Here is a 25,732-nt window from a genome sequence, read left to right on the forward strand (position 1 = left end):
AGCCCCGCTGCCAACTTTAAAAATGTCCGGTGACCAAACAGAGCTCAGCCACGCTACACTAGACGGGGGGGGGGGGGGGGAGGGAATGAGGGTGACAAGGGAGTCCCCAGAGCCTGACTGCAGCCAGAGACCAGATCATCTTATTGTCCTGGTGGTAAGTAGACAATACAATGTTTATTATTTAATTGTTTAGTTATTAATACTACACTGGAAACAAATTTTTCCCCTCCCCCACGACAGTACCATAGAGGGAGAGGGATCCACCCCCAGGGACAGAAATAAAAGGGTGGAGCCTCTCTTCCCATTCAGTGGTTTCCTGTCCCTGGAGTGGGAGACCTACAGTTTCCTTTTCAGGTCTTACCGTTGGTCTTGCTTCCTAGGCGTTCCTAGAGGGCTAACGGTTTTGCTGCCGGGGTCCATCGCGCTGCTGGGCAGGCTGTCGGGACCCTAGGATGCGGAGGTGCTCCAGGGGCCCTCCGTATCCTGCGGCAGGCATGAGGGTTACCTCTCAGGGAGAGCTCTGCCCCATGGGAGGCGCCTTATGATGGCGCAGTTAGGTGGCTAGCCTCGGGTTCAGGGGCTCTACCACTTAACCTTGTATTGGAGCTGCGCAGCGCTTCCATGTGTGTCCGACGCGGCGAGCGGGTGACGCACTTCCGGCGCGCGGTAAGTATGATGACGCACTTCCGGAGCGCACCGAGTAGGGCGCACTTCTGGATTCAGGTGGAATGCACATCGGTGCTTCCGGTTCCGGAACTGGGGAAGCCGGACGCCCTCAGTCCCTCCTGGTTATTTAAGGAGATGCTGGCAGGCCGATCCTTGAGCCTATACAGGACGGTCTGAAGCCAGACAATGTAGGAGGCCTTCAGTGGAGTGGCCCTAGCTGATAGTATTTAAGGATTTTAATACCATTCTCTTTGTATCCCTGAAGTGTATAGACTCCATATTCCCCCCCCCCCATCAGAAGTTATGGAGGAAGAAAGAAGACAAGAATCTGCTGAGGGTGATGTGAATCCCATTCTGGTAGTTCTTTTGATCTTCAGGGGGTAAGTGGCTCATTGTCTGGCTTTTGGTGTTAAGAATTGCGCTTTGTGCTCTTTTTTTCCAGCCTAAACCGAAAAAAGTGCTGGCCAAAAGAAAAAACAAAATGTCCGCCATGCGGTACGGCTTTATCCGCTTCTTATGGGAAGAAGCTGTGTCAAATTTGCATTGACAAAACCATATCGGATGAGTCACTGTCCCTGTTAGATAACATCCGGTCGCTCATCAAGACGGAGGTTAAGAATACCCTGAGGTCTGACAGAAAGGCAAGAACTTCCGCGAAAGATAAAGGTGGAAAAGCATCCCAAGTCTTTTCGTCAGAGGACAGTGATAAATCATTGGGGTCGTCCTCGTCTGGTTCTTCCTCGGAAGATGAGTCCATGTCCAACACCTTTTTTCCCCCTGAGGACACAGATAAATTATTAAGTCATTAGGTCCACCATGAACATTGAAGACGTAAGAGGATAAATCTGTAGCTGACTCCTTGTTTGAAGGGTTACAGGAAAAGAAGGGTCGCTGTTTTCCTGTACACGCCAGCATCATGTCGCTAATTCAGAGGGAATGGAAAAAGCCGGGCAAGAGGGTTTTTGCCTCTAGGGCCTTCAAACGTAAATACCCATTTGAAGAAGTAGCTTCCTCCTCTTGGGGGGGGGAAAGCCCCTAAAATTGATGTCGCCATCTCTAAAGCATCGAAAAAATCCTCTCTCCCCTTTGAGGATACGGGGATGCTTAAGGAGCCTTTAGACAAGAAGGCTGAAACCTTTCTTAGGGGTGCCTGGGAGGCCTCTACCTTAGCCTTTTGCCCAGCCATAGCTGCTACGGTCACGGCTAGGACCTTATCCTTCTGGTTACAACAGTTGGTGGGGCAATTAAAAGATAGAACCCCTAGGGATCAGATCTTGTCTTCCTTGCCAACCCTACAAAAAGCGGCTGACTTCTTGACAGATGCATCGGTCGATTCCATTAAGTCCAGTGCTCAGTCAGCTTCCCTCACCAATTCGGCACGGAGGGCCCTTTGGTTGAAGAGTTGGAGCGGGGGTGATTTGGCTTCTAAACAAAGATTATGTAATATCCCCTGCCAGGGAAAATTTTTGTTTGGGCCTGAGCTAGACCACCTTTTAGAAAACGCGGCAGATAGAAAGAAGATTTCTGGCCCTGCTTCAGTTTTCGGTCTCAGAAATAGGCAGTCCTTTCGTCCCTTCAGAGGTAATACCAGTAGGAGGTCTGGCCGAGATAAAGATCAGAGATTTAGATCCAGGACTTCGGGGGGGGGGGGGGGGGGGATTCTTATTTGGAGGCTCCTCCTCTACTAGCAAGAAACAGACCCCACAATGACGCCAGGTTAGAGGTGGGAGGAAGACTGAAGTTCTTCCAGGCATCTTGGGAAAGGGTTGCAGGTCCTTGGGTCCTGGACATAATCCGTTCAGGTCTAAAGCCAGAATTCATCACTTTGCCTCTGCAAAGATTTATTATTACAAAAAGTATTTGTGTAAGAGGTTCCTTTCCTATAATAAGTTTTGGACCTTATCAAATCAAAATTTCTTGATTCCCGTTCCGCAAGAAGAACTGTACAAAGGTTTTTTCTCCCACCTGTTTTTAGTTCCAAAACCAGACGGCACTTTCAGGACTATCATCAATCTCAGGGATTTGAACAAATTTCTGGTCTTCAGAAAATTCAAGATGGAGACGGTGAGGAATACGATTCAGCTTCTTTTTCCTCATTGTTTCATGGCAGTGTTGGATTTAAAGGACGCCTATTTTGACATACCGATGCACCAGAGGTTTCAGAAGTTCCTGAGTGGCGATTCAGATAGGTTAGATCAGACAATATCAGTTCCAGGTGCTGCCCTTTGGCCTGTCCATGGCACCAAGGATTTTTACGAAAGTGGTGGCAGAGATGGTGTCGTTCATGAGGATAAAAAATATTTTGATAGTCCCATATCTAGACTATTTTTTAGTTATTGCAGATTCTTTACAGGTCTGCGAACAGAATGTTCAGTCTATCCTTCAGACCTTCCAGGATCTGGGATGGATAATAAATTACAAAAAATCCAGATTGATACCGCTAAAAGTGCAGAAATTCCTGGGCCTAGTGTTGAACTCCGAGACTCAAAGAACGTATCTCCCAGAAGAAAAAATCGCAAAGGTCTGGCGTCAAATAAAATCCCTCTCTTCCACCTCCCTGACTCTTCGGAAGGCTATGTCGGTACTAGGCTCTCTGAATTCCTGCATCCCGGCGGTAGAATGGGCTCAGCATCACTCCCGACAGCTACAGTCGGAAGTTTTGACAGCCTTCAAAAGACACGGAGGAAAGCTAGATGTCAGAATAAGAATTTCAGACACAACCAAGAAAAGCTTATCCTGGTGGCTGGTCAGAGACAATCTGATTCAGGGAATTCCATGGTCCAACCCGGATCCTATTGTCCTGACCACAGACGCAAGCCCCTGGGGGTGGGGGGCTCATGTGCTGGGATACAACTTCCAAGGTCTATGGTCCCCAGCTCAGAAGGTATTTTCCTCCAACCGGAAAGAGTTAGTGGCAGTCAGACTGGCAGTGAAAGCTTCCTTAGCCCTTCTTGGCACAGGCCATGTGAGAATTCTGTCAGACAATCAGACGACAGTAGCATATGTAAATCACCAGGGGGTGGGACAAGGTCGGTATCCCTACAGTGGGAAGCTGGGAGATTGTTAACATTTATTGGAGAGACAAGTCAGTCACGTTTCGGCTCTCCACATAAAAGGGAAAGAGAATATTCAGGCGGATTTTCTCAGCAGATACCCCTTAAGACAGGGGGAATGGTCCCTCAACGCCTCAATATTTTCCAGGATCTGCAGGTCATGGGGCACGCCAACTATAGATCTTTTCAGTACAAGCCTGAACAAGAAAGTAGAAATCTTTTGTTCTCTAAATCCAAGAGAATCCCCCTATGGGGTGGATGCGTTTCTCCTGAAGTGGAACTTCCCTCTGGCATATGCCTTCCCCCCCCCCTTCCAGTTGATCCCAGCAGTTCTAAAAAAGATCAGGATAGACAGAGCAAGGGTCATCCTGATTGCCCCCTTTTGGCCCAAGAGGGCGTGGTTCACGCTGCTCCGAACCATGTCTATTTCGGACCCCTGGATCCTACCAGATCTACCGGATCTACTGTCTCTGGTCCGGTCTTCCGTCCGGCAACAGCTGGTCTCCATCTGACTGCATGGAATTTGAGCGGAGCCTATTAGTTAAAAAAGGTTTTACTCGGGAACTCATCACGACCTTACTAAAAAGTAGAAAACCTGTAACGGTTTCAATCTACGCGAGGACTTGGAAGAAGTTTATTGAGTTCAGTAAACTCAACCCTAAGCATTTGCCAGAATGTGTCCCTATTTCCCAGGTCCTGGAATTTTTGCAGAAGGGTCTTTCCTTAGGTCTCGCTAAAAGTACGCTTAAAGTGCAGGTCTCTGCTCTATCTACCCTTTTTGAGCATAATTTTGCCATGAATCCATGGATTTAGATTTTTCAAGGCGGTAGATAGGATGACGCCAGTCTCTTCCCCTATGGTGCCCCCGTGGGATCTTAATTTAGTTCTTAATTCCCTTACCAAAGCACCCTTCGAACCCATTGATTCAGTAGGTATTAAGTTTCTTACACTCAAGCTAGTTTTGTTAGTGGCCCTTACTACGGCTAGAAGGATTAGCGAGCTGCAGGCCATTTCCATCAATCCCCCTTTTACTGTAATTCTTGATGATAGTTACTATTCTACCTGATCCGGCCTTTTCTCCCAAGGCGTCTTCTAAATTTCACAGATCACAGGAGATCGTTCTCCCTTTTTGTGACCATCCAAAAAATGCGGGAGAGATTGTGTTTCATACGCTAGATGTACAGAGATGTTTGTTACAGTATCTCAAAGTTACGGAAGGATGGAGAAAGTCTTCTGCTTTGTTTGTTCTCTTTTCGGGATCAAATAAAGGGAAGAAGGCTACCAAAAGTACCTTGCCCAGATGGCTTAGACTGGCCATTATTCAGTCTTACTTGGAGGAGGGCCTGTCTCCTCCTCTTTCGGTGAAGGCTCACTCTACACGTTCGGTTTCCACTTCGTGGGCGGAAAGGTCGGGGGCTTCCATTGAACAGATTTGTAAGGCAGCCACGTGGTCTTCACTTTCTACCTTTTTCCGTCACTACCGTTTGGATTTACTCTCCTCTTCTGATCTTTCCTTTGGGAGAAAGGTTTTGCAAGCAGTGGTCCCTCCCTAGGAAGGGTTCTTTCTCTGTAATTCTCGCTATGGTGCTGTCGTGGGGGAGGGGAAAAATGATGATTACACTTACTGGTAATCAGATTTTCCAGAACCCACGACAGCACCCTTCCTAATTCCCACCCTGGTGATGGTTTTTCAAAAAAAAAGTGTATATATATTGTTATATTTAGAATTTTCTTGGTCTTGCACAATTTATAAGCTTATGATGTTCTGTCTGGATTAACCAATGGTGTAGGAGTCCCTCTCTTGCTCTGTAATCCACTGAATGGGAAGAGAGGCTCCACCCTTTTATTTCTGTAGGTTTCCTGTCCCTGGGGGTGGATCCCTCTCTCTATGGTGCTGTCGTGGGGTCTGGAAAATCCGATTACCGGTAAGTGTAATCATCATTACCTCAATTAAAAGGACACTATAGTCCCGGAACTACTACAGTTTAATGTACAGCTGTGGCCAAAAGTTTTAGAATTACATAAATATTGGAAAAGTTGCTGGTTAAGTTTTTATAATAGCAATTTGCATATATTCCAGAATGTTATGAAGAATGATCAGATGAATTGCATAGTCCAGGGGTAGGCAACCTCCGGCTCCCAGCTGTTATGAAACTACAACTCCCAGTATGCATACTTGCTCTGCTCTTCTAAGAACTCTCATAGAAATGAATGGAGCATGCTGGGAATTGTAGTTTCACAACAGCTGGGAGCCGGAGGTTGCCTACCCCTGGCATAGTCCTTCTTTGCCATGAAAATTAACTTAATCCCCCAAAAAACCTTTCCACTGCATTTCATTGCTGTCATTAAAGGACCTGCTGAGATAATTTCAGTAATCATCTTGTTAACTCAGGTGAGAATGTTGACGAGCACAAGGCTGGAGATCATTGTCAGGCTGATTGGGTTAAAATGGCAGACTTGACCTGTTAAAAGGAGGGGGATGCTTGAAATCATTGTTCTTTCATTGTTAACCATGGTGACCTGCAAAGAAACGCGTGCAGCCATCATTGCGCTGCATAAAAATGGCTTCACAGGCAAGGATATTGTGGCTACTAAGATTGCACCTCAATCAACAATTTATAGGATCATCAAGAACTTCAAGGAAAGAGGTTCAATTCTTGTTAAGAAGGCTTCAGGGCGTCCAAGAAAGTCCAGCAAGCGGCAGGATCGTCTCCTAAAGAGGATTCAGCTGTGGGATCGGAGTGCCACCAGTGCAGAGCTTGCTCAGGAATGGCAGCAGGCAGGTGTGAGCACATCTGCACGCACAGTGAGGCGAAGACTTTTAGAAGATGGCCTGGTGTAAAGGGCAGCAAAGAAGCCACTTCTCTCCAAAAAAAAATCAGGGACAGATTGATCTGATGCAGAAAATATGGTGAATGGACTGCTGAGGACTGGGGCGAAGTCATATTCTCCGATGAAGCCTCTTTCCGATTGATTGGGGCATCAGGAAAAAGGCTTGTCCGGAGAAGAAAAGGTGAGCGCTACCATCAGTCCTGTGTCATGCCAACAGTAAAGCATCCTGAGACCATTCATGTGTGGGGTTGCTTCTCATCCAAGGGAGTGGGCTCACTCACAATTTTGCCCAAAAACACAGCCATGAATAAAGAATGGTACCAAAACACCCTCCAACAGCAACTTCTTCCAACAACAGTTTGGTGAAGAACAATGCATTTTCCAGCACGATGGAGCACCATTCCATAAGGCAAAAGTGATAACTAAGTGGCTCGGGGACCAAAACGTTGACATTTTGGGTCCATGGCCTGGAAACTCCCCAGATATTAATCCCATTGAGAACTTGTGGTCAATCCTCAAGAGGCGGGTGGACCAACAAAAACCCACTAATTCTGACAAACTCCAAGAAGTGATTATGAAAGAATGGGTTGCTATCAGTCAGGAATTGGCCCAGAAGTTGATTGAGAGCATGCCCAGGCAAATTGCAGAGGTCCTGAAAAAGAAGGGCCAACACTGCAAATACTGACTCTTTGCATAAATGTCATGTAATTGTCGATAAAAGCCTTTGAAACGTAGGAAGTGCGTGTAATTATATTTCACTACATCACAGAAACAACTGAAACAAAGATCTAAAAGCAGTTTAGCATCAAACTTTGTGAAAACTAATATTTGTCATTCTCAAAACTTTTGGCCATGACTGTAGTGGTACTGGTGTCTATAGCCTGTTCCTGCAGAGAAAAGACACTGTGCTGTACTGGTGGTAAAGGAGCACTATAGTGCCAGGAAAACAAACTCATTTTCCTGGCACTATATAGTTGTTAGGAGTGGGGCACCCTCGTGTCCCCCTCCCACTGGGCTGAAGGGGTTAAAACCCCTTCAGCCACTTGCCTTTCTCCAGCGCCGGCACTGGGAACTCTTCTCCCCGATCCTCCTCTCTGCTGCGCATGCGCACACATTCAAAACTATGTTCTACGTCTTCCCACTGTAATTTTCCCAGTGAGAATGGGGGAAGCTCCTCTAGCGGCTGTCAGGGAGACAGCTACAAGAAGCTTGATTAACCCTAAGGGAAACAGCAGTTCGTTTAAATGCTGAGAAAGGGGTGGAACATGTGTGGTGTCATGACATGGGCAGATCATCTGATAAGGGGGGGTGGGGCGGCAAAAATCCATGCGACTGCTATGGGGCCCAGGGTAAGAGGGGGCCCAATTGGGATAATCTCCTCTTCTACTGGGGGTGGGTCTTGACCAAGTTTTATCTTCTAAAGAAACAACTTTTGAAAGGGGTTTAGGCAGAAACCCTACTGTTCTGGGGGGGCTTGATCGTTGTTATAGGACCCGTACTTCTCTATGTACACCACTGGCTCAAGCCCCTTTTACGGGTGATTTATATATGCTGAGCTAGAGCCCCTGGTATGTTATATATAGTGAGTGGAGACCCTCTTATAGCTGATGTATATAGTTGGCTGAGACCCTCTCATAGGTGATGTATACAGTGAGCTGAGACCCTCATAGCTGATGTATACAGTGAGCGGTGGTGACCCTCTCTTATAGGTGATATACAGTGAGCTGATCACCTCTCATAGCTGATGTATACAGTGAGCGGGGACCCTCTTATAGGTGATATACGGCGAGCTGCAGCCCCTCTTATAGGCGATATACAGTGAGCGAAGACCCTCTCTTATAGGTGATATATACAGTGAGCTGAGACCCTCTCTTATAGGTGTAGTATACAGTGAGCGGAGACCCTCTTATAGGTGTAGTATACAGTGAGCAGAGACCCTCTTATAGGTGTAGTATACAGTGAGCAGAGACCCTCTTATAGGTGTAGTATACAGTGAGCAGAGACCCTCTTATAGGTGTAGTATACAGTGAGCGGAGACCCTCTTATAGGTGGTGTAGTATACAGTGAGTAGAGACCCTCTTATAGGTGGTGTAGTATACAGTGAGTAGAGACCCTCTTATAGGTGGTGTAGTATACAGTGAGTAGAGACCCTCTTATAGGTGGTGTAGTATACAGTGAGTAGAGACCCTCTTATAGGTGGTGTAGTATACAGTGAGTAGAGACCCTCTTATAGGTGTAGTATACAGTGAGTAGAGACCCTCTTATAGGTGGTGTAGTATACAGTGAGTAGAGACCCTCTTATAGGTGTAGTATACAGTGAGTAGAGACCCTCTTATAGGTGGTGTAGTATACAGTGAGTAGAGACCCTGTTATAGGTGGTGTAGTATACAGTGAGTAGAGACCCTCTTATAGGTGGTGTAGTATACAGTGAGTAGAGACCCTCTTATAGGTGTAGTATACAGTGAGTGGAGACCCTCTTATAGGTGGTGTAGTATACAGTGAGTAGAGACCCTCTTATAGGTGGTGTAGTATACAGTGAGTAGAGACCCTCTTATAGGTGTAGTATACAGTGAGTAGAGACCCTCTTATAGGTGTAGTATACAGTGAGTAGAGACCCTCTTATAGGTGGTGTAGTATACAGTGAGTAGAGACCCTCTTATAGGTGGTGTAGTATACAGTGAGTAGAGACCCTCTTATAGGTGGTGTAGTATACAGTGAGCGGGGACCCTCTTATAGGTGATATACGGCGAGCTGGAACCCCTCTTATAGGCGATATACAGTGAGCGAAGACCCTCGCCCACTCCTCTTCTCCGCCTCCTTCTTTCCCTAGGACAGAGCTGTGCTCCAGAACCCGCTGCGCGCTCCCGCAGCCCCAGTGCGCGCCCCCGCTCTACATGCTCGGCCCCCACTCTTTTCCGTCTTCGGTGTCGCCGTACGGGCACAGCTGATCAGCGACTATCGTCACCCTCCGTGTTAACCCCGCAACAGAGATCCCCTTCTCCCGCACGCCGCCTGGCGCTGAGGTGCGACACTTCCCTGACAGCTGAGGCGCCCCGTCGTTCGGAGGCTTCTCCCCTTCCCTCAGACCCGATTCTGTCCGTGGAGGAACCCCCACCCGGAGCAAATATTCCGGAGAAAAAGAGACTCCCGGAGAGGACTGCTGCGGAGATGGAGGCGGTGGGGCCCGGTAAGTCCTGCCTGGGTGGCTCAGTCTAGGCCAGGAAAGCCTGGGGTGGGTAGGCCTCACCTGGGGCAGGTCGGAATCCATTGAGAGCTCCATATAGGGGCTTACGGCTGGAGCTGGGTGATCGATTAGCAGAGTGGCACCCTTCACCCCTCCTGTGCCCCCAGATCAGTGCCCCCCATGTCGGAGTGGTCCGTGCGAGGATCTGCGTGGTGTTGTGCCGCCTGTGCACGTTTAAAGGGCAGGCCACATTATGTGCACATTACATCTAGCAGTTTTCCTTTATTTTCCAGGTTGATCCTCCTGTTGTAGGGGCTTCCAGATCTCTGCTGGAATGTGTGGGAGCAGAGCTGATGCGGGGTGCCTGGTGACAACACACCACCAGATTGCCCAATATTAGTGCGCAAGTGGTGCTGTTTCCCCTTTTACTTCCTTGTAGGGGCGCCCTCCCTCTGCTTCCTGCAGAGTACTAGCAACTGTGTGCTTTCACATTGCATTCGGGAAGTCTTAAGTTGCTTTTACTCTTCACATATATGGCTACTTTCACACTTGCGGCAGAGGATCAGAGGATTCCGGCAGGCAGTTCCGTCGCCAGAACTGCCTTCCGGATCTGGCAATCTGGATGCATTTGTGAGACTGATCCGGATGCAGATCCATCTCACAAATGTATTGCAATACTGGATCTGTCTTTCTGGTTGTCATCCAGAAAAAACAGATCCGGTATTTTTTCTTCTTCTCACTTTTAAAAGTCTGCACATGTGTAGACCGCAAACCAGAACACTTAGTGCCGGATCCAGCCTTAATGTATTTCAATGGAAATGAATGCCGGCAAGTGATCAGGATTTTTGGCTGTAGAGAACTGCAGGTATATTCTCCGGCCAAAAAAAACGTAAATGACATCCTGATGCATACTGAACGGATAGCTCTCCATTCACAATGCATGGATATACCTGATCAGTTCTTTTCCGGTATAGAGCCCCTAGGACGAAACTCAATACCGGAAAAGAAAAAACGCAAGTGTGAAAGTCCCCTTATGTTGTGGCCTTGTGCTAAAATAAACAAAATCCAGTTTTCCTACCCCATAATGATGAAGACAGAAAATTGGAAATCCTTAGTGTTGAGCGAAGCGTCATTCAAAACTTAAGAATAATACTGTACGGAGATCCATCTCTGTAAAGTATTAGAATGTATGGGCTCCGATGAGCCGAAGTTATTCACAAAGTCGCTTGTGACTTTATTGAGTAACTTAAGTAGTTGATTTTTAAAGTGGAACAGTGCTTTAAAACTTGAAACCGGACTCTGCTTCGGTTCTGAGATGCTAGTCTGTTTCAGGTTTCTCCAGAGACGTTTGATTAGGGTTCAAGTCAGGGCTCTGGCTGGGACACTCAAGGACAGTCACGGAGTTGTCCCTAAGGGCTGTATTGCACTATGCCAGGGATGCCTAACATACAGCCCTCCAGCTGTTGTAAAACTACAACTCCTGCAATGCCCTGCTCTAGATGGATAGCTGTAGGCTGTCCAGGCATGTTGGGAGTTGTAGTTTTGCAACAGCTGGAGGGCCGCAGGTTGGGCATCAGGCAGGTGATTGTCGGCAGGGAAGCACTCCGTCCCAGAAATGGCCTGGTCCCTAGTGGAGGAGACCGCTGCTATTGCATACAGTGATCTCCTCCTCAGTAATGCCATCTCTTGTCCCCATACTGAATCATTGCTTGCTTGCCAGCAGTAGATCAGGATTACACAGCACAATTTGCCGCCATGATTTTAAACCTGATGAAGGATTTGGATTGCCCAATGAACAAGTGTTTGCTTGGTGGCAGTATTATACAGGCAGATCATTTCTATGACCGGCCCGACAATCGCCTAGTGTAATACAAGCGTATGCCATTCCTGTGTCTTGGCTGTGTGCTTAGGGTCATTGTCTTGTTGGGTTCTGCCCAGTCTGAGGTCCAGAGCACTCTGGATCAGACATCCATTAAGATCTTTTTTGCTCCATTATGCTTTTCCCTAACCCTGACTGGTCTTCCTATCCCAGCCGCTGAAAAACACCCCCACAGCATGACTCTGCCACCACTGTACGGATGGTATTGGTCAGTGCCTGATTTTCTCCAAACATGAAGCTTAGAGCCGAGGCCCAAAGGTTCAATCTTGGTTTCATTAGACCAGAGAATCTTGTTTGACACTGAGTCCTTTAGGGGTGTTTATTTTTTTTTTGTTGCAAACTTTCAGGTGTCTCTTACTGAGGAGAAGCTTTTTTCTGGCTGGCCACTCCGCCATAAAGTCCAGATTGGTTGATCATCAATGCAGCAGTCAACCTTTTTTGAAGTTTCTCCCATCTGCCCACAGGATCTTCGGAGCTCAGTCATAGTGACTATTGGCTTCTTGGTCTTTTGTTACCAAGGCACTTCTCTCCCAATTACCTAATTTGGGGGGCGGTGAGCTCTAGGAAGAGTCCTGAATATTTCAAATGTCTTCCATTTAAGAATTATAGAGGCCAGTGTGCTATTGGGAAATTACTGTTGTACCTTTTATCCAGATCTGTGCCTCCACACAATCCTGTGTGTGAGCTCTACAGGCAGATCTTTCCTCCTCATGGCTTGCTTTTTGCTCTTATGCATTGTTAGCCTAAATAGACAGAGGTGTATCTTTCCAAATGTCCAATCAACTAAATTTGCCACAGGTAGACTAAAATCAAGGCCTAGAAACATCTCAAAGATTATTCTGAGAAATGAGGCCCCAGAGCTAAATTTCAAGTGTCCTAGGAAAGGGTCTGAATACTTACATCCTTACAAAAGTAAGTTTTTCCCTTTTTGATAAATTGGCAAAAATTTCTAATATTCAGTTTTGCTTTCTCATTATGGGTGAGTGCAAATTAATGGGTGGAAACTTGATACTTTTTCTTTAGCACAAGGCCGCAACATAACATGCACTGTATGTAAGAACTATGCCCAGGACTGAGAGAGCTCACCATCATTGTATCTGTAGTTAGTCCAGAAGAATCATTCAGTGCAGTTATGAAGACTGACATAATGCCCATTTATAAAATTTCTATTTTTTTTTTTTTTTGTGTCCTGGTGTTGGAATAGAAAACTAGGGGAGGAAAACCTGAAGCCCTGAATCTAGTATATGATGGACACAGAGACCCATTGAACCCTACAAAATGAGGTCAATTGGGTTTCTGTTAGTCTGTCATTCTGCCAGACAAAATAGTGCGGCACATAGCATTGTTTTGTCCTGAATCTGGCCTTTAATGTAACCTCCGCCATAGATGGGAACACAATTTTGCGGAACGGCACAGACAGCCTTTAATGTAACTGCCTATTGTCTGCAAAGCGCGGACAAGAATAGGACAAGTTAGTTTTTTCGCTGAGCAACTGATGCGGACAGCACACTGAGTGCTGTCCGCATCTTTTGCGGCCCTATTGAAGTGAATGGGTCCGCATCCGAGCCGCCCAAACTGCAGCTCGGATGCAGACCAAAACGGCTGTGTGCATGAGGCATAAGGCCTCGTGCACTTAACACGTGTAATTTGTGGTCTGCAGATTGTGGATCCATAAAATGTAAATCTGTGTGGCATCCATATTTTGCATTGTTTTCATATTCGTATGTGCATTCTGCAAAGATAGGTCCTCAAAATGCGGACCACGGACCCACTGTAAACAATGGGTCGGCAAATAAAATGTGGACAGCACACAGGCCATGTCTGGAGGATGACCTGCAGCTAAATTTATATCCTGGTGTATAGTGGTTAAAGGGCTGTTCAAGACTTAATTTGTCCTGGTTCCAGTGCTGATGCTCCTGTCCCTGATGTTTCTGGTCCCCTCTAGACAGTACGTGTGACCTGCCATGCACGTGCACATGATCACTGTGGACTCTGCAGTGATGTATGCTTGAGCGGCAGTTGACCACATAACATTGCCGTTTTCAGTCCTACTGGGACCTGTATCCTCACTAGGGCTGCACAATATGGGAATTTTGTGCGATTGCGATTAGGGCCCTAAAAATTGCGATAACGATATGCGATGCAATATTTTAAGGGAATTGTGCTAGAGGTCTATATGCTTGGATTTTCCCATATGAGCCGCTGACGTGGCTGGGTATGACATGGTTATGGGGGAATCTGTGGAGGGTGCTGTTATGGGGGAATCTGTGGAGGGTGCTGTTATGGGGGAATCTGTGGAGGGTGCTGTTATGGGGGAATCTGTGGAGGGTGCTGTTATGGGGGAATCTGTGGAGGGTGCTGTTATGGGGGAATCTGTGGAGGGTGCTGTTATGGGGGAATCTGTGGAGGGCGCTGTTATGGGGGAATCTGTGGAGGGCGCTGTTATGGGGGAGGTGTGCTATGACACATAGGGCCATGAGGGGGGCCAGCATAAGACACACATATAGCATCTTATGCTGGTCCCCCTCATTGCCCTATGTGTCCTAAACTGCAATAAACATAACTGGCTTTGTGTGTGAAGTATTTTACTACTGTGTGAAACAAGCTCTCTCCTATTGATAAAATGGCCATCCTCTGTAGTCTGTACTCACTGTCACAGTACTATGAATGCGCGGCAGCGAGGTGGCCGGCGTCACTTAGTAACGCTCCTCCCACTTCAGGAAGCAGGAGCGTTACTAAGTCGCGTCAGTCACGCGCCGGCCGGCCTGCTCGCTGCAGTGCATTCATCGTAATAGTGAGTACAGAGGCCGGGTATTTTATCAATAGGAGTCAGAGAGCTTGTTTCACACAGTAGTAAAATACTTTACACAAAAAGCCAGTTATGTGTGCGGGGCCCCTTTATATATAATCGCGGCATTTTCGGGTCTGCCAAATCGCCATATCGCATTTGGCGATTATCGCGATTCGATTATCTTTTCGATATATCGTGCAGCCCTAATTGTCACGATCTGTTCAGGAAAAAAATTGTTTTGAGATCAGTTTTTTTTCCAAACCATGCCATCAGTTTTTAGTGGGTTTTTCACACGTGTAAAAATAACCCAAAGAACTGAAAAACAACCCTCAGCATCTTCTGGCAACTATCAGTGAAAAACATTGCATCTGGATAACTTCCATTTTTCATGCAAATCCCATTAATTTCTTTGGAGCCAGCGCTGCGTGAAAAAACGCACACAATATAGAACATGGTGATAAATGACGCTCATGTACACAGACCCACTGCAATGAATGGGTCAGGATTCGGCCCGAATGCCATGCTTTCATTACTCACATCAGATCCGGACTGAACTCTCTCGTGTGAAAGGGGCCTTAGTCTGGCTCTGCTGTGAGATTTTTAAAACTTTCTGACAACCCATTTAACCCACATGTCCAACTCTGATTACTGTTTTCCAGACTGGTTCTGACTATACAGCCCTGCTAGTTTTTACTTTTATGTCTTTAATAAAAGGGCCTCAGATGGAGAGAACAAATTTCTATGGTTAAAAAAACATACTAGATTCCTATGAAAGTAAATATGCAACAAGAAATAATGAATACAGTACTAAGGCTACTTTCACACTTGCGTTAGGAGCGGATCCGTCTGGTGTCTGCACAGACGGATCCGCTCCTATAATGCAAACGCTTGCATCCGTTCAGAACGGATCCGTTTGCATAACTGTTTATTTCAGATCTGATTTTTCACTTCGGAAAACTCAGATCCGACAGTATATTCTAAACACAGAAGCGTTCCCATGGTGATGGGGACGCTTCATGTTAGAATATACTGAGAACTGTGTACACGACTGCCCCCTGCTGCCTGGCAGATGCTGCCAGGCAGCAGGGGGCAGACCCCCCCCCCCTCCTGTATTTAACTTATTGGTGGCCAGTGCGGCCCCCCCTCCCTCCTCAGTATTAAATATGACCAGTGCGGCCCCCTCCCTCTATATTTATTGGTGGCCGGGCCAGTGCGGATTCCAAGTATTGTGAGCAGTGCGGCCTCCCCTCTCCCCCCCTAATTAAAATCACCCCCCCCATCATTGGTGGCAGCGGAGAGTACCGATCGGAGTCCCAGTTTAAATCGCTGGGGCTCCGATCGGTTACCATGGCAACCAAGACGCTATTGCAGTCTTGGCTGCCATGGTTACTTGGCAATAAATACAAGCATTATACTTACCTGAAGAGCTGCGATGTCTGACCGGCCGGGAGCTCCTCCTACTGGTAAGTGAAAGGTCTGTGCGGCGCATTGCCTATAGCACAGACCTGTCACTTACCAGTAGGAGGAGCGCCCGGCCGGTCAGACATCGCAGCTCTTCAGGTAAGTATAATGCTTGTATTTATTGCTAAGTAACCATGGCAGCCAAGACTGCAATAGCGTCTTGGTTGCCATGGTAACCGATTGGAGCCCCAGCGATTTAAACTGGGACTCCGATCGGTACTCTCCGCTGCCACCAATGATGGGGGGGGGGGGATTTTAATTAGGGGGGGAGAGGGGAGGCCGCACTGCTCACAATACTTGGAATCCGCACTGGCCCGGCCACCAATAAATATAGAGGGAGGGGGCCGCACTGGTAATATTTAATACTGGGGACGTGGGGAGGGAGGGAGGGGGAGGCCGCACTGGTCATATTTAATACTGGGGAGGGAGGGAGGGGGAGGCCGCCGCACTGGTAATATTTAATACTGGGGAGGGAGGGGGAGGCCGCACTGGTCATATTTAATACTAGGGAGGGAGGGGGAGGCCGCCGCACTGGTAATATTTAATACTGGGGAGGGAGGGGGGCCCGCACTGGCCACCAATAAGTTAATTACAGGAGGAGGGGGGGGGGTCTGTACACAGTTCTCAGTATATTCTAACATGAAGCGTCCCCATCACCATGGGAACGCCTCTGTGTTAGAATATACTGTCGGATCTGAGGTTTACGATGTAACTCAAATCCGATGGTATATTCTAAGTTCCCATGGTGATGGGGACGCTTCAAGTTAAAATATACCATCGGATCGGAGAAAACTCCGATCTGATGGGGACTCCTGACTTTGCATTGAAAGTCAATGGGGGACGGATCCGTTTGAAATTGCACCATATTGTGTCAACGTCAAACGGATCCGTCCCCATTGACTTGCATTGTAAGTCTGGACTGATCCGTTTGGCTCCGCACGGCCAGGCGGACACGAAAACGCTGCAAGCAGCGTTCAGGTGTCCGCCTGCTGAGCGGAGCGGAGGCCAAACGGTGCCAAACTGATGCATTCTGAGCGGATCCGCATCCACTCAGAATGCATTGGGGCTGTACGGATCCGTTCGGGGCCGCTTGTGAGAGCCTTCAAACGGAACTCACAAGCGGAGCCCCGAACGCTAGTGTGAAAGTAGCCTAATACTGGTAATTAATAATTTTCTATTGATGCTGGAGTTAGTCTGTACATTTATTCCTGCTCCAGCAGAAAGGGTTATTCCCATGTGGACAATACCATATGTCCCATTCTCCAGCTATGGGCTTGTCCTAGTGGTGGGACTAGCACCTATTGGGTATAGGGCTGCAGTACACGATTATTTTAGTAACCGAGTATGTTATCTATTTATTTTTTACGATTGACTACTCTAATAAGAATAACCTTCTTAAAATAACGTATTTCTTTATAAAAACAATTTTTATTTCTTGGTGGTATAGCACATAATTGCGCACACACAAGGCTTCTTTCACAGCCGGAATGTGCTGTATTGGGTATAGCTGGATACTGCCAGCTGCTGCAGAGATTGACTGTAATGGGGGGCCTTGTTAAAACATTCAACATGGGTTTTGGCGGACCAAAAAAAGCTTTGGATGATACCCAGCATGTATGCCGGAACATGGCCAGATGGCCTTGGACCACATTAGTCAATGAGAGCATATAGCTAGTTGTATACGGCTATACCCAATAAGTATACTCCGGCAGGCTGTTCTTCTGCCAGAAAGTGAATCTAAGGTTATGTTGTGAACTCTGGCAGTTTGTTTCGGTGGAGGAACAGACTGGAGTAAACTGGCTGCATCTGTCATAGCTGGATGCCCATTGACTGTAAAGGGGATCCGGGCAAAAATTGCTGCACATTTTAAGAAGAACCCTTCCAAGCCAATCAGCCTTGCCCTCAAATCGGTACCCCCATGGCAAGCCTGCAATAAGAGCCCCTTGCCACCATGATCAGACCGCCAGGCTGCCACCATCAGACTTTCCCTTGCATTCAGAGCTAGACCCCCATGCCATCCATTGCCATGTCCCCCACTCCCTCATTGCCATCAGAGTAGCTCCTCCATGCCATGTGCCCCATGATGGCACTGCCATCATCCCCTCCATACCATCCAGATTGCCATGATGTCCTTCTTCCCCAATGCCTCCACGCCATTCACAATGTCCCCCACTCCCATCAGATCAACCCCTCAATGCCAAATCACAGGTGCCCCCCGCCATCACAGGATTCTCCCCCGCTGCTAACTATATACTTGCATTTCCTGGCAGTGTGGCGTGTGCAACACATGGAGTCTGCAGGAGACGTGTCTTCATCCCAGCATACACTGACATCACACACAGCGTCAACCAGCGCACTGACTGTGTGCACGCAAGGCCCTGCCCAGTACAGCGCGGTGCTGAGTCGGGATGCCACAGAGTGGGGAGTGAGAAGCTTCACTTCACTCACGCTCTGATCATAGAACTTTTTTCGCCTTGGTTAAATCGATGAATTGTTTTCTTCACTACTGTCAAGAAATGGGGAATGTCCTATTTTGTCCGAACCGACATGCTCCATACAATTTGAAGGGGGACCATTTTTAACAGACTTTTTGAAGGGCATCGGTGAAAATGTTTTTTTTTTTTTCCACAATCATGTGAATGTACCTTTTTATCATTGTTGCAGTTTACAGGAATACATTTTGAAATCCACAGTATGTTCATTTCTGATGCAGAATGGTCTCTGGTTTGCCTATATAAAATCTACGGCTTACCCTCTGTCCATTATGCTTCCCTTTCCTGATGGTTGCCTGGCTGCTTTGCTGGATCGGTCCCAAGCGGATCTCTGGACTTCCCTTCCTGTCCACGGCAGGAGGCGGGGTTGTACAGAAACGGTTAAGGAGCTCAATTTTATTTGTCCCCCACCCCCCGGCTTGCCTGTTTCCGCAAATGAAATCTGCAAGCGAAGCGGCTACTGATTGGTGTGGATTGATCACTGCAGATTCTTGTAGAGGAAAACCTCAGCAATTCCACGTGTGCATGAGGCGTATTATGATGGCAGGAATTTTGCGCACACTTGATCTTCTGCGGCTGGCCCACAGCTATAACATTTCAGTGCTTCCTTGTAAATCCTTTCACCACTTTCCGTATTGCTGCTGCCGAGGAATATTTGGTCAGGATTGTGTACTGTGAGGAGCCATCCATGCGGTTATAAATAGCTTTCAGCAGTGCATTTAGAGGGCCGGTTGGGAAGAGCTTCCTGATTCGTCTCTGCAGGAAGCCAAGTTAGGGATATACTCGTGTGAACAGGTGGCTAATATAGCATGTAGCTGCCAAGAAGCCATTTTCCTCCCCACTTGGAAAACCCACGTTTTCTCACGGAATTCAGTCGGTTGTGTTGTGAAAATGAGTTGTAGAAGCCTACTAGCAGATGAGGTGGGATATTTCCACCTTTTATTTTTCACAGCCCCTTAGGAAAATGAAAGGTGGAATCTGGTTGCTATGGGCAACTAAGCAAGTTCTATGAAAAAGGAAGGGGAGCAGTAACAAATTAAAACTTAACTTTTACTAAATCTATTCTCCCAAAAGGGGGAGTAAGAGACCCCTTACACACAAAAAAATCACAACAAAACAGACATGATCCCCACAGAGGGGGGAGATTTTGAGGTTTAGCGCAGCATAGGTAGTGCTGCACACCGACACAGGTATCGTCCTCCCCAGGCCTATGGAGTGTGACACAAAGACCTGTGATGAAGGGACCGGGTGATCCCTAGTGTCTAAGTCCCTTGGAAGAGTCCAAGGAACAAAACATAGAAAATTGAAAAATCTTACCAATTTATATGGGCCTCACTTAGCGACCGCTTATTTAGCGTCAAAGCAGGAGGTGGTCACATGCGGCAGGTAGGTACCTCATCCAATATTCATGGAAGACGGAGAGGGACGTCACGGATATCCAAGTTCTACTTCACACAGGTTGATAAATCTCCCCCATAGTGCGCTCCTTTCCCCAGAAGTCCTAAATAGTTTAACAGTAGTTTTAGTGCACCCTTGTGATCAGTGGAAGTCCCAGTAGTCAGACCTTCACCAATCTAGCAACTGCAGCTTGTTGTAACTGGAGATTTTTCTAGTAGCTATATCCTGTAATATTACGCTCCAGAAATAAATCCAGGCCCCTCTTGAATTCCTTTATTGTACTCGCCATCACCACCTCCTCAGGCAGAGAGTTCCATAGTCTCACTGCTCTTACTGTAAAGAATCCTCTTCTATGTTTGTGTACAAACCTTCTTTCCTCCAGACACAGAGGATGTCCCCTCGTCACAGTCCTGGGAATGAATAGATGATGGGATAGATCTCTGTACTGACCCCTGATATATTTATACATATTAATTAGATCTCCTCAGTCGTTTTTTTTCTAAAGTGAATAACTCTAATTTTGATCTTTCAGGGTACTGTAGTTGCCCCATTCCAGTTATTACTTTAGTTGCCCTCCTCTGGACCCTCTCCAGCTCTGTCTGCTTTGTTCACTGGAGCCCAGAACTGTACACAGTACTCCATGTGTGGTCTGACTAGTGATTTGTGAAGTGGTAGGACTATGTTCTCATCACGGGCATCTATGCCCCTTTTGATGCAACCCATTATCTTATTGGCCTTGGCAGCAGCTGCCTGACACTGGTTTTTGCAGCTTAGTTTGCTGTTTATTATAATTCCTAGATCCTTTTCCATGTCAGTGTTACCGAGTGTTTTACCATTTAGTATGTGCAGGTGACTTGCATTATTCCTTCCCATGTGCATAACTTTACATTTGTCAGTGTTAAACCTCATCTGCCACTTATCTGCCCAAGCCTCCAATCCAGATCCCTCTATAGCAGTATACTGTCCTCTTTCGTGTAAATTACTTTACACAGTTTAGTGTCATTTGCGAAAATTGATATTTTACTATGCAAGCCTTCTACAAGATCATTAATAAATATATTGAAGAGAATAGGGCCCAATACTGACCCCTGAGGTACTCCACTAGTGACAGTAACCCAATCTGAGTGTGTACCATTAATAACCACCATCTGTTTTCTATCATTGAGCCAGTTACTTACCCACATACAGACGTTTTCTCCCAGTCCGAGCATTCTCATTTTATATACTAACCTTTTATGTGGTAGTGTCAAATGCTTTGGAGAATTCCAGATACACGACATCCATTGATTCACCACTGTCAAGTCTAGAACTTACCTCCTCATAGAAACTGATTAAATTAATTTGACATGACCGATCCCTTACGAAGCCATGTTGATATGGCGTTATTTGCTTATTTCCATTAAGATGCTCAAACATGGCATCTCTCAGAAAACCTTCAAACAGTTTACCCACAACAGATGTTAAACTTACCGGCCTATAGTTTCCAGGCTCCGTTTTTGGACCCTTTTTGAATATTGGCACCACATTTGCCATGCGCCAATCCTGTGGGACATTCCCTGTCAATATAGAATCTGCAAATATCAGAAATAAGGGTCTGACTGACATTACTTAATTCCCTTAGGATACGGGGGTGTATGCCATCTGTTCCTGGCGATTTGTCTATTTTAATTTTTTCAAGTCGCTGTTGAACTTCTTCCTGGGTCAGACAGGACACTTTTAATGAGGAATTTATTTCAACATTCAGCATTTCATCTGACAGTTTATTTTCCTCAGTGAATGCTTTGGAGAAAAAAATATTTAACAGCTTTGCTTTCTCCTCATCGCTCTCTGCGACTCCCCCCTCATTACTCTTTAAAGGGCCGACACCTTCAGATTTATACTTTTTAACATTTATATAATTGAAGAATATTTTAGGGTTAGTTTTACTCTTTGGCAATTAATCTCTCGGTCTCTAGTTTGGCCGCTTTTATTTGTTTTTTACATGTTCTATTTTTTTCCGTAGTTTTTCAGTGCCTCTGTGCTACCTTCCTGTTTTAGTGTTTTTTATATATATTTTTTTTTTTTCAGACCATGATTATGGGGGCTGATGTCTTGTCTGAAATGAAATGGTTTTCTAGTCATGTCTGTGACTTGTACAGGGAGTGAGAATATAAGCTATCAGCTGTTGTGATTGATGGATCCTGTGTTATCTATACAGATATAGTCTGTCATACTTCTGTCTGTTATAATGAGATGACTGCTGAAAAGTGATCTCTACGAAACAGGGTATTAAATATAGGTAGACCCATGTAAACACACATAAAAACATAATTTAAACAATGGGTCGTTTTTAGGTACTGATCACCTTTAAGCTAGGGCTGAGCAGTTAATAGATTTGATTAATTTAATTGCTATTTCATTTTACCAAAATTTTGAGATCTGTTAGCCTCCCCCCCTCCCCCTTTTGATGGGGTAATATCACGCCAAATGAAAACCATGGGAGACCAGCGCTCACTGAAGTCACTAACCCTCTAAATGCCACAGTCAATGGCATCTGCAGCATCTAGGGAGTTTAGAGGGAGGGGCCCTACCAAAATCCCCCAGGCTTGCCAGGCATGCTCAACCCAGATCAGCAGACCCAGATCAGCTCTGAAGTAAGTCTCTGCAGCCTTGTAAAGACTTTAGGGGCTGTATCCCCCCTGTAACTTGGGTTAATACATCAGCCCCAGTTGAAGAAATTGGCATTAAAAAAAGTTGTATGTAATCCAAAATGGTGTAGAAAAGAAATTGACTCTGTAAAGTTAGAGGACCTTTCACTTGTATAAACTATGTGAACTGAGTATGCTGCCATATATAGCGGCGCCCGGGGATCTCACTGCACTTATTATCCCCGGGCGCCACTCCGTTCTCCCGTTATAGGCTCCGGTACCTTTGCTCCTTAAGTTATAGTAGGCGGGTCTTCCCTTGTCCTGTGGGCGTCTCCCTCTCCTAGGCTGCAGCGCTGGCCAATCGCAGCGCACAGCTCACAGCCTGGGAGAAAAAAACCTCCCAGGCTGTGAGCTGTGCGCTGCGATTGGCCAGCGCTGCAGCCTAGGAGAAGGAGACGCCCACAGGACAAGGGAAGACCCGCCTACTATAACTTAAGGAGCAAAGGTACCGGAGCCTATAACGGGAGAACGGAGTGGCGCCCGGGAATAATAAGTGCAGTGTGATCCCCGGGCGCCGCTCTATATGGCAGCATACTCAGTTCACATAGTTTATACAAGTGAAAGGTCCTCTTTAAGCCATCATACGGCTAGAACAGAAAATTAGTTCAGGTCAGGAAAAAATGGAAAAATAAAACCCCAAGAAAATGGAGATTAATCCCTTCCTATGACTTACTATGTCATGGGAACCACTGCGTTCCCGCAATTTGACGTGATAGTACGTCAGTGATCGCGCAGGCTGGGTCTCCTAGGCAACTTGTGTGTACTACTCACTGTAGTACATGAACAGGCAATGCATTACAATACAGATGTATTGTAATGCATTGCAGAGGAGATCAGACCCCCAAAAGTGATCATAAATAAAGTGAATACAAAAAAAATAAAGTAATAAAATTAAAGTAAAGAAAAAACTCCCCTTTCCCCTTATTTTATAATAAAAAAATAGCAAAAAAAAACCTAAAACCACACATATTAGGTATCGCTACGTCCGTATTGACTGGCTCTATAAATATATCACATGATCCACCCTGTCTGATAAACACCATAAAATAAACTGTAAAAAAAGCCATTTTTGGCACCTTAAATCACAAAGTGAAACTCCAAGCGATCAAAAAGCGTATGTCCCATAAAATGGTATAAGTAGGTCACCTCATACCACAAAAAAAAGCACCTCACTTAAATAAATAAGAAAAAGTAGACATTAGGTATTGCCACATCCGTAACGATCTGCTCTAGGTCGCATGACCTAATCCCTCAGGTAAACGCTGTAAAAAATAAATAAAAAATAAACTCTGCCAAAACATGATTTTTTTTTTGTTACCTTGCCTCACAAAGTAATAGAGCAATTAAAAATCATGTACCCCAAAATAGTACCAATAAAACTGGCACCTTATCCCGTTGTTTCCAAAACGTAGTCACTTTGCGTTTCTACTGTAGGGGTGCATCAGGGGGGCTTCAAATGGGACATGGCATCTAAAAACCAGTTCAGCTAAATTTGCCTTCCAAAAACGATATGGCGTTCTTGCCTACTGAGCCCTGCTGTGTGCCCGTATAGCGGTTTATGATCACATGTGGGGTGTTTCTGTAAAACACAGAATCCGGGAAATATTTAGTTGGATTTGGCGGTTAACCCTTGCTTTGCTACTGGAAAATGATTTCAAATGTAAAATCTGCCAAAAAAGTGAAATTCTGAAATTCATCTCCATTTACCATTAATGCTTGTGGAACACCTTAAGGGTTAACAAAGTTTGTAAATCAATTTTGTATACCTTGAGGGGTGTAGTTTCTAAAATGGGTCCTTTTTGGGTGGTTTCTATTATGCAAGCCTCACAAAGTGAGATGCGAGCGCTGCCTGGCCCTGTCAATCAGGACTTGGAGAGAGGCGACAAAGGTGGGAGACGGAGCCTCTAGGAGCAGGAACAACGCCCCCTGCTCTTAAAGGCTAATTAGCATATTCTAAAAGTTCGATTTCTGACGTAACAGGGGCATAGAGCATTAGCACATTGCTGTGTCAGCTAGCTTAATAAAGTTAAATCTGATGACAGAAACCCACTGCTTAATTCTTGTCAGGATGTGGATGCTAACCCTGTGGAAATGTTCTGTACTGATGGCATGTATATGGCACAGGGTGCCTGGGCTTTGCAGTATTTTGCAAGGTTCTTGTTGGCACTCAAAGGGTTATTCTCATCCCAGCCTTTCATGGCCAGAATAACCAGATTGATCAGTGTCCTGGGGTAGGCGGTGTTTTGGAAATGGCAGAGCTGGCTGCAGTCCAGTGTTTCCCTAACTCCCATTGCAAGGAATGAGGGCTGCGCTAACTGGGACAGTCAGCTAGATATGCTGTTCCCATAACTTCTTGGTTATGGGACAGCTCAGTGTTACTGTGCAGCCCCCATGCACTGGTATGGGAGAAACGGAAACAGATTGCAGCTGGCTCTTATGTTTCCATAAAGCCGGTCACCCCAGGCCAGTGCATAATCAGGTTATTCCCATCTCGGCTATGAGGTGGAAGATGCCCCTTTAAGTGAATTTATTGCAGAAATTTCAGCCACTTAAATGGAATGGACGGGCACGTCTTTGTAATTTGCGACCTGACCTTCGTAATTATGTAGGTTAAACTGTCTTTTGCCTTTTTGGATTTCATGAAAGATTTTATTGTAGTTAAAGTGGACTTCAATAAGGCCTACGGTGCTGTAGTGATAATACTTCAAAGCAAAATATCCACAAAGTATATATAGCCAAATGAAAAATGAGCCCCCACACAACGAACAATCTGTATTGGAAGACCACCGCGTAGATAATGCCAAAAATTAGTATAGCCAATAACTAATATGAACAACAAAAGTTGAAACTCAAAAATGATAGAAAATGGATATCGCTCAGGTGTAGCTAATAGCTGGGGTCAAACCAGTGGTGGGTAAGGACAGGAGCCCCACACATTGCCACTGCTCAGTGGCTTCCTCAGGGGTAACAGGTCGCTCCTTATATAGTGGCCTCATAACAGCAGCTGTAAATTATTAATGGAACTACCTCATTTATTACCATTAATTTATTTAAAACCATTATTGTACCACAGTAGTGGTGTAAAAATTTTGCAGATTCAAGCTCGATATTTGTGCCATAATTTACGACTTTTGAGCTTGTCACCACATTTTTAAAAGAAATCTGCAGATTTGTACCCATGACACAGGCTGACCTGTTACATGTGCGCTTGGCAGCGGAAGGCATCGGTGTTGGTTCCATGTTCATATGTGCATATTACTGAAAGAAATTGTTTTAATGTATGCAAATG

General features: G+C 46.0%; 1 protein-coding gene across 1 annotated transcript in view; it reads left to right on the top strand.

The window, feature by feature from the left end:
• Positions 1 to 9,395: 9,395 nt before the first annotated feature.
• The window catches only part of AGO4 (argonaute RISC component 4), a 78,098-nt gene continuing 61,761 nt past the window's right edge, over positions 9,396 to 25,732 (top strand). Inside the window, exon 1 of the mRNA XM_044287641.1 lies at positions 9,396 to 9,738. Within this exon, the coding sequence (XP_044143576.1) occupies positions 9,720 to 9,738 (19 nt within the window). The 5' untranslated portion in view covers positions 9,396 to 9,719. The remainder of the gene's footprint in view (positions 9,739 to 25,732) is intronic.

The sequence above is a fragment of the Bufo gargarizans genome, chromosome 3, assembly GCF_014858855.1.
Source record: "Bufo gargarizans isolate SCDJY-AF-19 chromosome 3, ASM1485885v1, whole genome shotgun sequence".
Taxonomy (NCBI): Eukaryota; Metazoa; Chordata; class Amphibia; order Anura; family Bufonidae; genus Bufo; species Bufo gargarizans.